Below are 15,822 nucleotides of genomic sequence, written 5' to 3' on the forward strand. Positions count from 1 at the left end.
ACATGGAGACAGAGGTGAAGCTCAGAAGCCAGCAGAAATTTAGCATTTCACCCACTTCAGCACCTTGTGATATGAACATAGCCTTTATCTGTGTATTTGGATACTGCCACCTGATCTTTTTAAACCTGCCCTGCACAAATCCACTAAAATAAACTCTATTTGAAAACAGAGTAGACTGCAAGTGGGCAGTATGCCTCAAATCCTTCACTCACAAAAACCCCTCATGAAGCTGAAGCAAAATTTTCTGTGTTCGCAGAGGCATGCTGCAAGACTAGTTTGTCACTTCTTCCTCTGGAAAATTCAGTAAGGGAAACTGGTGTGTGCTTATACACAGGGTTTCACTCTGCCTCTCCCTTTTCTCATCATTAAATGGTCGGCATCCTGGATTTTCCTGTTCTGCCGGCCACTAGGTTGCTGGGAAAGCACCTCAAGGGCTCTTGTCCAGGCTGGCTGTGGCTCCTCTATTGACTGTTGTGTGAAGAACTTGTCTGCCTTTACTTGACCTCAGACGGGGATGTTTTTTCTGCCAGCACTTTTCTGTGAGGCACTTCCCATCACTTCTGTCCATTCCAGCCACAAACATGATATGATGTAGGTAGCACAACTGAGACCTGCAGGAATGGCAGGACCTGGGGAGGGCATCTTACAGCAGACCAGAGACCCACACTACATGCTCTGATTCTACTGAGTCTCCTCTGTGCTGGCTGAGGCATGACCCATATTTTGACTAGTAAAGATTGCTCAGTTAAAGAACAAATCTGGTTAAAAACTACAGGATTTTAGTGGAGAGCTTCAGCTGAGATCTAACTGGGAAATCAGTGCCAACAAATCAGAGCTGTGGAACTAATGCTAGTTTCAATGTTGCTTTTAGGCCATGGAAGCCTTGAAAGAGAAACCACAGACAAGAGGGAGACTCATGTTTTCCAAGCTTCCCAACATTATGAGGCAATTTCTTGCTTGGTGCCTGAACAGTTAGAATACAGTGCAGCTCTTAGATGTCTGCCCTCCACAAGTAACTTCAGGACATCTTGAAAACTTCACACATGAAAAATTCTCCAGTTTCAATAGTCCTAAGTATGGCAAAACACTGACAAGCATTGAGAGGCAAATAGTAGGCAAGAAGTTATATGTACTCTCTGTCCCCTTAAAGCAAGGAAGGACACAAAATCTGCCAGACAGTAACACCATTAGGACTTAGAGGTTATGGTGACTGACTGGTCTACCAAAGTTAAGCAGTCACAAGGAAGAACAAGGGCATGTAGGGATGGGACAAGGGTTTTAAATGGGACAAATAGTTTTAAACTGACAGTGGGTAAATCTAGATCAGATATAAGGAAGAAATTCTTCCCTGTGAGGGCAGTGAGGTGCTGGCACAGGTTACCCAGAGAAGCTGTGGCTGTCCCATCTGTGGGAGTGTTCAAGGCCGGGCTGGAGGGGGCTTGGAGCAACCTGGTTTGGTGGAAGGTGTCCCTGCCTGTGGTAGGGGATTGGAACTGGATGAGCTTGAAGGTTCCTTCCAACCCAAACCATTCTACGACTCTTAAGAGTGGCATTTATCAAATGCTTGTGCACAGCTTTAAAAAAATTAACCTATTAAAAAGTGTTGCAAATAATGTTGAGAGCAAATAGATGTGTATTTATTTATATTATCCCACTATTAGGATCAAAAGTGATGGGTTAGGGAGGAAACAAGACTGAAATCTCACCAAACTGCCACCCACGCTATGCCTGTAGCAGAAGCTGGCACAGCAGAGCTGGACTGAGCTGATACCGAGTGGTGAAATGCCAGGCAAGCACATACCAGTTGTTTCTGCTGCATGTGGGCAGACACATCCCAGGTGTTACCACTGGCACATGATTCTTTGGGCATGACACAGCGTGTACTTTCTATACGGATAGGTTATCCCTGAACCTCCCAGCTCCAGCAAACTTGATTTAAGGTGAGATGCAAAAATCCAGTGAGCAGTCAAGCTCTTTTGTTCAACCAAGTGCTCAAATTGCTTGACTCAGTGTGCCTTTCGGCTCAGCCACAGGCAGCCACAGCATTGCTGCAGCCCCAGCGCTGCAGTCACTCCTGCTGCACAACTGCAGTCACCAGGCAAAACAAACTGCTGGAAGGCAAGTGCAGGAGCAGGCAGGAGGAAGCAACAGGAAAGAACACGAATGCAGTTTAAAACAGCACCAGGATGCCCCCGGTTTTTTGCTCCCATGGCATCAAACCTCTATTTAGTTACTAGTTGGCGGCATCCACCATGATCACAACATGAGGTTAGGAAACCACATCCAGCCCTTGTCCTTGAGCATGTCCTAGTTTCAGTCTCCAGCTTCTTAGTGTGCCAAGCACTGATGGGCCTCCTTCAGCTGCCGAGCGCACCATCTGCCCAGCAGCACTGCCTCCCTGCCTGGCAGTGTGTCCTTCTTGCAGGCAGTGCAGAGTGAAACAGAACCTGGGGGCTCAACCCAGGCTTTGGTTAAAGCATATGTGGTACCCAATACAGGAATGAGAAACCTCCATAAAAAAATCTCTGAGGTTTTTTTGGGGGGCGGCAATGCAGATTGCTGCAGCACCCTGATTTTACTCCCCATAGCAGCTCCCACTTGAGTTGGCCACACTGCCATGCCACGAACAGCCCAGCCTGCTTTAAATCATTCAGACACCAAACATCTTGGAGAAACACAAGCTGTTTGAAATCGCCTTCTGGCGGGAGGCAGGTCCATGCAGGCACAGGAGAACTCAGAGAGAGGGACTTGCCTGCTCTGACCTTGCATACCAAGATCATCAGCGCCACTGCCTTGGGGAAATGGGGCTTCAAATCCAGACCTTGGCCCCCAGCAAGTCTGACTCAGATGAACTCTTCAGCCTCACTCCCCTCATGCCCAGCCAAAGCTACCACCACTGTGAGGAGAAGGGGCTCTTACTGCAGAGCTCTGAAGCCAGTATTTTTGTGAACTCCTTTCCCCCCCAGCATTGCCTCAAACAGCAGAGCAAGGACTTCCTCACCACAGTTAACATCAAGAAAAGGTAATGGCATCTGTACAAGCCTCATGATCTCATTGCCCAGCTCCTGTCCATTAGTAACTGCCTCAGTAAAGCCCACATCTCTGCTCCACTTGCAGCGACCTAGGAGGGACAGTGTCATCTCTCCTCCAGGGAATCCAATTTCGGATTGCTGGTAAACAGCAACTGCCTCTGTTCCCCTCCTGTCTTGCAGCAAAGCAAGTTGCTCACATACAGGACTAACACCATTCTGAAGTGTCTGATATGAGACAGTCAACTGCTTTAAAAGAGAATTTAACTGTCAACCTAAAAGATGGGATTATGTAAAGGTTTTAAAAACAGACACAAACCCTCCCTGGTTTATGGGGACCTTTCCCACCAAAGGAAAAGCTGGAGAAAAGGCTTTCTCACAATACCCATTTATAGGGCTGCAACACAGCTTCCCACAGAAACAAAAGGCTACCATACAGCAAACATGCTTTTCAAGGAGTAAAGCCTGGATGTGTTCAATTTCATCCCCTCATCATCTTTCCCCTAACCCTGTTAACTAGCTCTCCAGGCCCTTTCCCACCAACCTCTCCCCTCACAATCCCAGCTTCTGTGTGCCTCACAGCTTGTCTCTTACTGGAGCCCAATACCCTCTGACCAGTTACCTACATCATGCTTCATTTCTGATAGCGTTATCCATCATACATGCTTGCAATAGCCCCCCTCCACGGTGACACCTTCCTCCCACCCCCAATTTGGGAATCTGGAGAGAAGCCACAGCTGGCTACCCAAACATCGCCACAGGAGAACAGCATCTTCACACTGGAACACAGACAAAGAACACAAAACTTGCCAGGAATATAAAACATCTCTTTCTTGGGAGAAATAGGTGAATCAGGAAGGCAGCCCCTGTCACCCACACTCCTCCCACAGCCACCCAACTTTCTGCTTAGGCTAATGATGACTCAGGCTGTAGGAGATGCTTGCAAGTTAGATCCTGCCCTGGTCTAGGCTGACCTATCGCTGCGTGTGGTGGTGTGTGGGAACCCCTGGCATGAATTTATTATGAATGTGGGCAGGGCAACTCCTTGACCTGCAGGAAACTGCTTCAACTCCATTACCAGTATCCAACTACAAATGGTAAGACAGCATCTAGTTTTCTTTCTGACATTCAACTCCCATTTTTCAACCAGGTGCTACCACTTGCTGCTTCAGAGCTCTCTTGGCTTGATAACTTCACCGCTATAAGGAGATGAATTTTCTTTCCCCAAATGCCTTTTAAGGATCCATTCAGTGAACTTGGAAGTTGCTTTCCTGAAGATTGACCTAGTTCCACATTTCTGAGCTGTGCATAATGCTGATCCACTGGGCCAAAAGATCTGTCCAAATCATGTCCAAGGTTATCTCCCAAGTCAAAGGAAGAGATCTGGAAAACAAAACAAATGGAGTATCTGTCCCACCCCCCAAAATTAACACCTAACATTGCAAGCTCACAAGTTTAGTTCTGGGATGCTGAAAGCTGTGCGTGCCCTTGGGCAGGCATGTCAGGCAAGTTTGGTTTTCACTTAAATTGGCTTCAGTTTTTTGAAGTAAGTTTTAAAATGCTGATATATGATGAAAAAATCCAGTGACTTCCTTTACTGTATCAGCCTGGTGAAGATCAGAGTCACTGTTAAAGGAGCAAACCCTGGTAAATGGAAAAATACATTTGTGCAGAAATACAAATGAAAAGTCCAGAGATGAAATGCATGTGTACATACTAAGTAATGGCCTTCAAAGGGATAAAAGGTAGAAATATATGATTCTATGATAGAGAACGGAAACATTTCTATCGCTAAGCACTGAGAAAAGTGGTACAAGAAGCAAGCAGGAACTAATGGACCCTCTGAAAAGTCTTAAAAAAACAAAATCAGAAGAAAATGGTTTAGAAGAGCCTTTAAAATGAGTTTTATTGTCAGAATTTTACAAGTAGCCTTCAGTGGCATCATACAAGAACTCTGTTGCAAAACTCTAATAAATAGTCTGCCCCAAGTCCCAAAATATTTTTTGAAATAAAATAAAAACCAAACTTGAAAATAAAAGAGAATAAAAGCAAGACTTCAGGATGCTCAGAGATGTTAGCAATATTTCCCATTTACAAATAATATCAGGCATCATATAAATCTCCTTCATACAAGTCATTAAAAAACCCACAACATTCTAAACCTTTACAAAAGCACTCCAGAAATAGTTCCAAAGAGATCCATTTCCATGACAAAACATTAGAGAAGAACTCCATGGGGATTAGCATCACAAATTAAGTTTGAGGTTGAAGTGTAGTGTGTACTTGTGTGGAGCAAGATTAAGAGCATGAAAAGGGATTTGAAAAGAGCATGGAAGTTTTTCTGACAAGACTATGCCTGATGATTTTAATCTGTCTGTTTGAGAATGTGGTAAACGGGAGGGAGTGGATGCTCTTGACATTAACTCCCTAAATAACACTGCACTTTACGCAAGGCAGTATTTATTAAGGTATCCTCAGGAAGGAGTAGAAAAGGTTTCTGAGCATGCTGCACAGTTTAATGCCTGTGCAGGCTGCAGCGCTTAGAAGTTGTATTCTGACACCTGAAAGCTATTTTCTGGAGAGGTAACATGTTGTGGCAAGTTAGCTGTTCCTTGAAAGAACAAGAAATTAACTTTCCTGGCATGAGGCAGTTTGGGAAATCTCTCGCTAGACGGTTTCACTGGGGACTGGGGATTTCAGAGCTTCAATCCTATCCCAGCGCTTTGAAAAATGCACTTCTCTAATTCACCTTTGCATATTCCTCTGTCTTTCATAGTAAAGGATTTTTAAGACCTCTCATATAATAAAACACAAATTTAATAAACATTTCTCAGATCTGTTGTGATTTGAGAAGTCCGGAGAAATGGAATGGGAGGGCAGGTGCACAGAGATGCTTAATGTGGATTTTCATAGAAACAGTCCAGGGGAAAGAAATTTTAATCTCTTTACAACTTCAGCCTAAGTCTTCTGCAGATATGCAAGCAACAGATTCCCCTGGAAGGGAAGGGGACTATACTTAAGCGGCACAGCAACAGTACTTGGTTATCTCTCAGCCTGCCTGACATGCTATGAACTGCAGCATGCCGTCTTCTGCTGTTCGTAAAGGTACTTGCAGCCATTGTTTCCACAGGAAACAAAGGCACCCAGAAATGCTAATGCAATAGATGTGTGATAATATGCCTTGCCCATGGCTCACATCTCTAGTCTTTCTCGAAAAGTTACAATGCTGGTTGTACTGTACCGTACACTATGGACACACGTTCTCTGTAAAGTATGGGAAGGTAGCACTAGCAATCAAGCGCAAATTGCTAAGGAGACACCTAAAACATTGCATTACATCCCCTTGTCTGTGGCATACTTCAGAAAACAATGTAAGTAGAGCAGTAAAATAAACATTTCCTTCTAATTTTCTAGATGTCATAATATTTGCCAAAGCTGCAAGGAAAAGCAGATTACCTGAAACAGAGAGAAAGGAGTTAATGGAAACAGAGGCAGATGGAACAGCAAGCCTGATCCCACCTCCAAATCATTTTGTACATAACAGGTAAAGAGACAATGTGCAAAAAATAGACATTCACATTTTAGCAGTTAAACTTTTATTTTACCTTTTTAAAATTATTTACTTTGTTTTTTCTACAAAAGGCAGACATTGATTGTTGATCTGCAATTGTTCTGAGTGCGCGCAGAGATGCAAAAAAGGGTTACTGGAGGATGAAGGACAGGGAAGTGCTCTGACTATACTTTCACATGTCATGATTAAGGTGGCATTAAAGCTTAAGTCCCAGGAATAATATAACAGATCATTTCCTTCTCCGTACACTGTTCTCAGTTCATATCAATCGTGTTGAAAACCCATTCGGTGAACTTCTTCAGTTTCTCGGTTGCATTCTGGGATTCCTCCTGTAACCTCAAGTTGTCTTCCCGCAAATGTTGCACTTCAGCCTGAAGACTGGCCTTGTCCTCCTTTTCCTTAGGCATGAGGAAAAACACAGATCTTAGAAATTTTAGGCCATGCTTCTCACCCATTTAGAGAGGCAAGAATCTATTTAAGAGAGTATAAGCATCACTCTAAGGATTTTATGTGCAATAACACATGGTTTTATATCTAAGAGTAATTTTTGACATTTCATTCCTCACTTTTTGCTTGAATGAGCAGAATTTCTCTATATTAAATTCTAATACAGAAGCTGGCTCCCCAGATGGTGAAAAAATTGGGCATGCCCTGTTCTGCATGTACAACATCAGTGTACAACTGCTGAAGGCTAACTACATAAGGGATGGGAAATATTCTTGCAAATACTTCCCCAGCTAAAAGACTCTTTTTGTGACCACAGATGATCCCTTCTGGACCAAGCAGGCAGTAATGCAATACAGAAAATTTCCACAATATAAATTACACATTTAGAGAATACCGACAACTTTGCAACAGCAGAAGAATATATTTGTATGGACTAACCTCAAGCCTTTCGAAACACCACCTGAATAAGGAGTGAAGGTACTCTGCATCGCCTTCCTAACTTAAGCAGAGGAATCAGATGCCTACAAATTTAGACACCCCATCCTGGCCTTGCATAATGAAAACAACAGCCTAGAAAAGTAGCAAAGAAATGCCTTGTTCTCACACAAGGATAAGACTGCCACAGACTCAGGCATGGCAAAGCAGGATTATGCAGTTATTAGCATCACCTATAAGTGCTATATGTGTCTTACAGATTTCCTGTAGATGGAATGTTTACCTTTCGTAAATCCTCCTGCAGCATCTTCAGCAAACCCTCCAGTTGGTCCACTTTAGAGGCGAGAGTTGGGGGAGATTCTTTACTGTTTTAAGCAGGAAACAAGAACAGGTGTTGGTATGATTTACTATCTTCACACAGGGTAGCTAACAGCCTGGTGTGTACTAAGTGGCTTTACGTAGGTATGCACTCAGGTACACTAAGAATTCACAAAATGAATACAACTTAACAGAGGACATGGAACATATGCAGCACGTTAATCAATAGAATGAATTTATCTCACTGTTAATTGGAGCCAACCCATCACTTGACTTCTCTCTACTTCTTTTCTACTTGTATGTGCCCTAAATTACCATTGCTTTGGACACGTTCATGCAGATCACAGACAAGGAAGAACCTGCGAAAAGGTTCCAACTGGACTTCTGATTCTTCTGTTTTCACTTCCCACTCATCTTCATGAGAACTTGTGAAGAGTTCTGTGAAGCCTGGAGATGGCTTCCAAATAAAGATGTTCCTGCTCTTTTCCTCGGGTTGTATCTGAGGAAGCCTGCATTACCTGGTGTATTTACTTACCCTGTATAAGGCTTTATCTGTGCAGTAAGCTGGTCCTCAGCCTGATCACTACTGGAGGCAGCGCTCACAGGTCTGTGATTTTCATCAGCGGCAGCAAAGAATGAAGCTCGCTGAACTGAGAAGGCAAACATACAGCAAAAAACAATGACAGCAATAATGATTATTTGTTCATGCATAGCACAGCAGCTACACTGCAGGATCTCAAAGCAATTGAAGAAGTCTGTCTCAAGCAAGATAAGGTGATGATACAACATACTGACACCCTTTTGACAGAAGCAAACTGGCACTGCAAGTGTTTGCATCAGGTTCTCCGCTGTATTGGATTCAATAAGCAAGCACTAGCTCTGGCACAGCACTGTATGCTCTCATGGATCATGCAGCACCCTCAGGCTAAGAAGCTCTCCAGAAGGAAGATGCTGGAGAGAGCAAAGCAGATACCCCAGTGGTGTCTGCAGCCCACTCAAGGCCAGTCTCAGAAGAGGCAAGAAACTAAGCCAGAACAGCAGCACCGTGCAGAACTTCCTGAGTACAACCGCATGACAGTATCCAATAGCTCAGTAACTACATTTAGCTTCCTTCAATCCATAATAGATCTCTATCTTTACCAAAGAAAAGCTCACTGTGCCCAATTTGCATATGGAAAGTAAAATGACCAATGCAATTTTCAGAACCCAGAATTTTTTCCTTATGCCTTAGAAAACATTTTCAGATTGACATGTGAAACCTCTTTCCTGCCTTATGTCTGTACTTTCTGTCCTGTCATTGCTCAGATGTTTTAACACATCTCTAAATCACTATCACATGTGGTGTGACTGTAAACTACCAACTGCCCCTAACTCTGGAGATTGCTAGCACAAACAGTAACAACACTTTTTCATTTAATAAATTAACATATCTCTCCCTCAGCAGCTGCTGGTCTCTCACCAGAAATAGAACCGTATCATCTTTTTCTGCTCGGCAATTTTTTATTCTGTGCTTTCAAAAAGGCTAAAATTAACATGCCTTGGTATTTGATAGAATTTTTCCTGCTCCTCTCTTTTTTCCTTTGAATGAAAATATTGAAAGCTGGTTAGCTCCAGATCCAGGCACATTTTGTTTCGGCTGGTTGCAGATTTCACCATTTGTAACTTTGAGGGCTTGTGCTGAAGACATCAATCAATGATATGGAAGAGAGATGTCCAGGATCACAAATTGTAATTTAGGCTGCTTGGTACTTGTCAATCCCTACTGTCAGAGACTAGAGGCTGGGATTATGTTGACATCAGGCAGCTGCTCCCTCTCCAAGTCAAAACTGAATGTATTTTCACAGTGGTGAGATGAAGGTGCCAGCCAATACATTACCCCCAGCTTTTCTTCATCTGAGCTGCAAGTTTGTTACCTTCACCACACTGACATTGTTCATAATTCTAAAGATAAACACAAGTGAGTTTGCGGCCTACAAAAGTGAGGGATTGAGGTTAATGAGGACAGTCAAAACCTAACCAGAAAAAGAGGTTCTTTTAAACAGAAACTGCCCACCACAGTGAACTGCATTAAAACCTGGGTTTCATTCCTATGTAGTGCTGAAAAAAAAACATCACTACAAATCCATCTCCTCTTGAAGACTAAGGCTTACTTTGAATAATCTATTTCAATTCTGCACAGCAGAAATATGAGACATGCTGATTCTACAACTCCTATGGCAATAGAGCAGAGCACACAAGTATGTCTTGAACATCAGCTTAGACAAGCACTGTCTTAATCATGTATATGGCTACTGCCAGAGAACAGCCAAGAAAGCAAGTTACTTCACAGCCTTCTCCAGCCATGCAGAATAATGTCGAAAAGATTCAGGGTCAGTGAAAACACTTTTATGAAGATGGGATAGCATTTATGCAGAGACTGGGAAAAGGCACTTCTGTTTAATACACCTAAAATGACTTTTCCATCGGATTACAGTAACTGTAAGGTAAACTCCCTTTGGGCTGAAATGTATTTAATTCAAATACACCTAGGCAGCATACAGTTCAGTTTACTAGGAGATTGAAAGTGCCACAGGATCAAACAACACTTACGTGCAAGCCTATGCATTCAGAGCACGCAAAAGGAAGAATGGCAATGGAAAAGTATATACCAGTGGGGCATATTTCCCAAATTACCTTGGCAGCATGCTTCAGCTGCACTACACTTCTTGCTAGTGCAGTAAGCAAGCAATCATTAGCGTGCTCATATGCCTTCCCCCTGCTATTTGACTTTATTTTTGCACTTTTGCGTCAGATGTCTTTTCCACCCTAGCTGTCATGCTTGCAACTGCTCTACACGACAAGTAGCTAGTGTTTCAGAGATTTGGCCAAACCACAGCACAGAGGAATTCCAGTATGAAGAAACTGCATTGGAGTGTTACATACAAAGCTTGAGGCTGTTAAGACCTGAGTTGCTATTTTAAATTGGCTTAAGCTTCAGACTAAGTGGAAACAGTACAAACAAGAATCAAGATTTAAAATGCCAAACTAACAACAAAACCAACAAAAGAATCAAGATTTAAAATTACAAACAGCAAAACCACTTCTTAACAAAGCTTGCACAAAGATCAGCTTTCTCAGTACCATATTCTGAAAACTTACCTTCAAAGGCTTTGGCAGCATCTACCAAGTTTGACCAATCCAGATCAGAGGCTGAATCAGGCAATGGCATAAGGCCAGGGTCTGGCATGGGCTGCCGTCTTTGCTCCTGGATGTCTGTGAGGGAACTATCTGAGGCAGAAAATTCTCCTAGAGTAATGCAGAACAGATTATAAATTTGATACAAACCCCTCCAAAATTCCTTTCTTAATACCAATGCATCCCTAATTTTTAATTTTTCTGGGATAGCACTTTTGGAACCAGAACTCAGTAGAATGTTTGATCAACTGTAGCTGACCAGATACAGCATGTTACAAGCGAGTTTTCTATGACAGTACTTCTCAATCGGACATTCACCTCCTTTCTACCCTGCCTGAATCTTTGCAGGTTAGCACTTCAAAAGCCAGTCTCTGCCTCTTCCCAGCACTGGGGCTACAGACAATACTCTTTTACCTAACAACTCTTGTCTCCGCACAAGCTGAGGGTACTTTGGAGGGTTCTGCTGGGGCTTCTACACTCCCTGGCACCTATTTGATCCTGTAAAAATACAAAATTGTGGTGTTTATTTCTCCTCCTCTCTTTACAATCTCATAAATCAATGGCAGTAGACTTAGACCTACTGAGATGAATCACAAGAAAACTCTTAAATAAAATGACCTCCAAAGTACTGCACATCTCCCAGCAGTTTAGTGAAACCTCTTGATCTTTACTGACAAATACCACACCAACACGTACCAACATACAACGTAAGTTGGTATGTGGCTCACTACAGAAAAAACACTGGCAAGCTTGAAGGAAGGATCTAAAGTCCTTGCATATTTGTGCAAACTGGTGCCAGGCAAAGTGAAACACCTGAATTATTGCCATAATTAGGGAAAGATCAAATTGTGAACCAACAATTATCTACTTTATCTCAGTTTACTGGCTGAACATTTTAAAAAACATGCAATGCCTGGTCAGTTAGCACATGTGTAAGATCAGAAGCAGCAACAACTTGCTTCCTCATGCCTTCTGTCAGGGCGCAAAGGAAGTTATGAAGATCTGTAGGTGGTATTAAAAGTGCTAGAAATGTAGGGGTGAGCAAATGGACTGGGCATCTGGGAAGAAGCTGTGGAAAAGAGTGAAGAGTCCATTTGGAACAGAGAGAACAGACAGACAGCGTGGTGTCTATCTAATAACTTCAGCTATATAATATTGCTGCCTGGGAAGCAATGACACTGCATTCACTGCTTTGCTTCAATACCTTGAAAAAATAATTTTTTTGGCTCTGTAGGTGTTTACTTTTTATAAACATAACTTCAGCTCAGTTATTAACACTGAGGATTCTCGTATTATCTCCCCCCAAAGGGGGCAGTTATTTGGGAAGTTCTTAACAAAAAATATATACAGTTAGTGAAAAGATATATGGAATTAGAAGGAAAAAAGTAACCATTTGAAAAATCACCTCTTTTAAAAGTGTGAGATGGATTGTTAGTTGAGATATATCAGAATAATGTTCTTAGCTCACTGTTTTCCCTCTTCAAAACAACTGAAGGTGTCCTGGAATGGCTGGTCTTTCTTACTAAGATATGGGAATTAAAAGAATTTTGAATAGCTGGAAGCCAACAAATACTTGTGTTATTAAATATCCAGCTCTACTTTATCTTTCAGCAAAGACAAGTGTGGGGGAGGGACAATTTATGTGTCACTCAAATAGCTGGTCCTTTTATCACGCAGCCCCTACATGTTACAGAAAATGGAAAAATCTTGTTTTGTTGACAAGTGTAGAAAGCTCATGTGCTAGGACGAGTAATGGGGTTTGGTGTGGAAGGGTTTGTGGTTTTCTTTTTGGAACCTACAGTCATCTAAACGAAAAGAGACTTTCCACACTACTTCCCACTTCTGCTCAGATGGTATCATTAATCTTCTGACCCAAGCCTTCAGAAGCCAAATCCACCAGCCAGTTAAAAGCGTAACCAAGTCTGCAAAGTTATTTTAGTGTATATAAAAAGCAGAAGTGAAGAGAGCTCAGTTTCCTAACTCTTATGCAAGAAACATGCTGTACAGAAACAACAGCTCATGAAAATGTCAGGTTCAACACTGAAAACTGATGCCTGGTGATCACAGACAGATGAAAAGCATTTAAAATAGATTTCTTCAGCAGCCTTCACTGTCAAATGTATCCTGTGGATGTGAATACAGACTCTGTTAGGGCCCACTATAGTGAGTTGAATCTATTGATAGCCTTGCATTTAACTCTTGAAACATACTAAAACATGAATAAATCAGAGCAGATATGTACTTCAGAAAACACTGCAGAATCCTACACTGTGAGATCTAGCTCTATTTCTGGAAAACACATTTAGTACACATTTAGTTAGGAGGTACAGTCGGAACTTGTGAAAATTCCCTTTCTCACCAAGTGAGACATTCACATGCAGCAGCACACAACCTATCAGATAATCCTACTAAGACTTTTCAGTAAACTCCTGGGGGAAAGCTGAGTGCCTTCTTGACAGCATTTTACCACATAACTTTTTCCTATTAGCTGTTGATGTGTGACTAAAATAAGTAACTCAAGCCCTGTAAAGTGAATAGGATAAGTGAGTGAATTTAATATCTAGTGCAATAAAAGCTGTATCTGGTGTAACTGTACATCCAAATATCCACTAGTATTTTATCCATTTTTGTATCATTATTTTCCTAACACTATTTTTTTCCCATAATCCCACACTAAACTGCCACCTGAAGCTGTCACTCATGGATAACCAGGTATACATTATTTTGCCCATTGGTCCAACTGGTCCAGATGACTCCTGAAAGAAATGATGAAAACTTGGAGATAATGAGACAATTTTTTTTTGCTCTCTCCACAATGAAACTGCAAGTCCAGTCCTGAAGTCTTATACCCACTGAAGTGAGGAAAAAAAGAATTCCCATCCTATTTTGTTTTCAGGCATGTGACTTGACTCTCCTTATTGTAGCAAAATCAAGATGGAAGTATTACTTACTGTAAAAGCATTTTCCTTTAATGTGATTCACAAAGGATTCTTTTGAAAGTAGAAAAATGGGAAATACACCTACCATGTAGTGATTTCATTCCCAAAGTATATGATGGTCTCCGTAACGGCAGTGACTTTGGGAGAGAAGGGTACGTGCTGGTGAATAGTACATCATTTGGCATGGCTTGGTCCAAGAGCGAGGCCCGCGAGGTGAAGAAGTGGTCCCTTTGACCACTGTAAATACTCTCATCTGACAAAGTCCTTTGCAAGGCACGCCTTGTGGTAGGAGTGCTGGGAAAGGGAGACTGACAGGACAGAGTGTGTGACTATACATTCATAGAAACAAATAAAAAGAAATGAGAAAGAAAAAAAAAAATCAATAAGGAAACTTTGGAGTCTGTTAAAACTGTTTTTTTGGGGGTTTTTTGGCTTTTTTTTGTTTTTTTAACTTTTTGTAAAATAAGAAAGCAACTGTTAACATAGTATTATTTCAGTGGAAAGGAAAAAGAACTAGAAGAATCTGCTTTAAGGGCGATTATAACTAGGCAACATACATAGGTTTTGATCAGCCTATCTCACATTCTACCCTTCAAATGCCCTTCAAATTTCTGAAGTGGAAATCTCAGGCAGCCCTTGCAGATTCTAGAGCTGACATGTAGCAGAGATAATGTTTATAGAAATAGACTGAATGCTGCATAAACTGGAGTTGTCCCTTGTGCTTGGGGGAGGCTGCCTTCCTGCAGGCAGAGCCCCAGCAAATACTAACTAATTAAAAGTCTCGTATTACTGAACAACCAAGAACACCCGCCACCGCTGTGATTCTTCAGGATCTGAATCAAAATCAAGTAAACAGTCCCGTGAGTAAGAGAACTCATGTCTTACCCTCACCATCACCCCAGCTTCCCCCATGTTCCATGTAGGTGAAATCAATGCTGTGGTTAGGCTGGAGTTACGCATTCTCCAGAAAGTGCCAGTGAGCTGCTATAAAGAACCCATAACCAGTCCCATCAGCAGAGACACTGATTTTCATGAAACCTGTAACTATCTCTAAGACACCATATTTCTTTGTGGGTTGGTTGTAATTTGGTCCAAAGGCTTTCACGGGGAAATGGCAAATAGAAAGGAAGACTTCACCATTCTTATTTGCTCTGTAAGCAAGTTTAAACAAAAAAGGAGCTAATATAATTTCTGAGAAAAGTGATTAAACATTACAGAGTTGCTCATTTGCACATAAAAATAGTTCTCTCAAAGAGAAAAAAACCCCAAACGTTTAAACAGACGGTACTCTATTCCTGTGATCAAAATCCCACACTACAACGTGGGAGAAGAGCATGGAGGGGGCATTACTGGTACAGTACAGTTGGAAGACAACCTGCCAGATTCTCCCCTCCCTCCCATAACATTACAAATTTTAATATGAAAAGACTGCTGCATGTTTTGGGTTTACAATTAAGGATTAGAAACAATTAAAATTACTTCCAAAAACCTGCTATCATCAAAAGACAAGGAAAGAAAGAGAAGCCATATCCCCATGCTGACTTTCTATTACATCTAATTCTCCTTTCAGTGTTGCCTGACTCAGGACACATCCATCACACTATGAACCTTGCATATACAGTTAACGCTACAGAAATGACAACTTCTGGTACACAGATGTCTCAGTATTACATTGAGGATGAAGCTGCTTCTTAATTCTGAAATTTAAAAGCTCAATCAGCAGGCCCATGCTATGATCCAGTGACATCTCCCAGTACTTGACCTCAAGTGGCAAGGAAAAGAAAGAGCTACTAAGTCAAGCAGCATTTACTCGAGGGTGGTATTGTTCACTGAAGTGTTAAATTAGGAGTTGGAACCACCAGTTAATACCAGTTAGCTGACATTAAAAGGTCGCACAGATACGAATATC

At 41.9% G+C, this 15,822-nt stretch overlaps 1 protein-coding gene across 1 annotated transcript in view; it reads right to left on the reverse strand.

Moving 5' to 3' along the window:
- Positions 1–6,854: 6,854 nt before the first annotated feature.
- The window catches only part of SIPA1L1 (signal induced proliferation associated 1 like 1), a gene marked incomplete at both ends in the record, with an annotated part of 76,025 nt that continues 67,057 nt past the window's right edge, over positions 6,855–15,822 (reverse strand). The window contains 5 exons of the mRNA XM_080617929.1: positions 6,855–6,998; positions 7,766–7,847; positions 8,336–8,450; positions 10,939–11,085; positions 13,999–14,242. Of these exons, the coding sequence (XP_080474055.1) occupies positions 6,855–6,998; positions 7,766–7,847; positions 8,336–8,450; positions 10,939–11,085; positions 13,999–14,242 (732 nt within the window). The remainder of the gene's footprint in view (positions 6,999–7,765; positions 7,848–8,335; positions 8,451–10,938; positions 11,086–13,998; positions 14,243–15,822) is intronic.

This window comes from Psittacula echo, assembly GCF_963264785.1.
Source record: "Psittacula echo genome assembly, chromosome: 5".
Classification (NCBI taxonomy): domain Eukaryota; kingdom Metazoa; phylum Chordata; class Aves; order Psittaciformes; family Psittacidae; genus Psittacula; species Psittacula echo.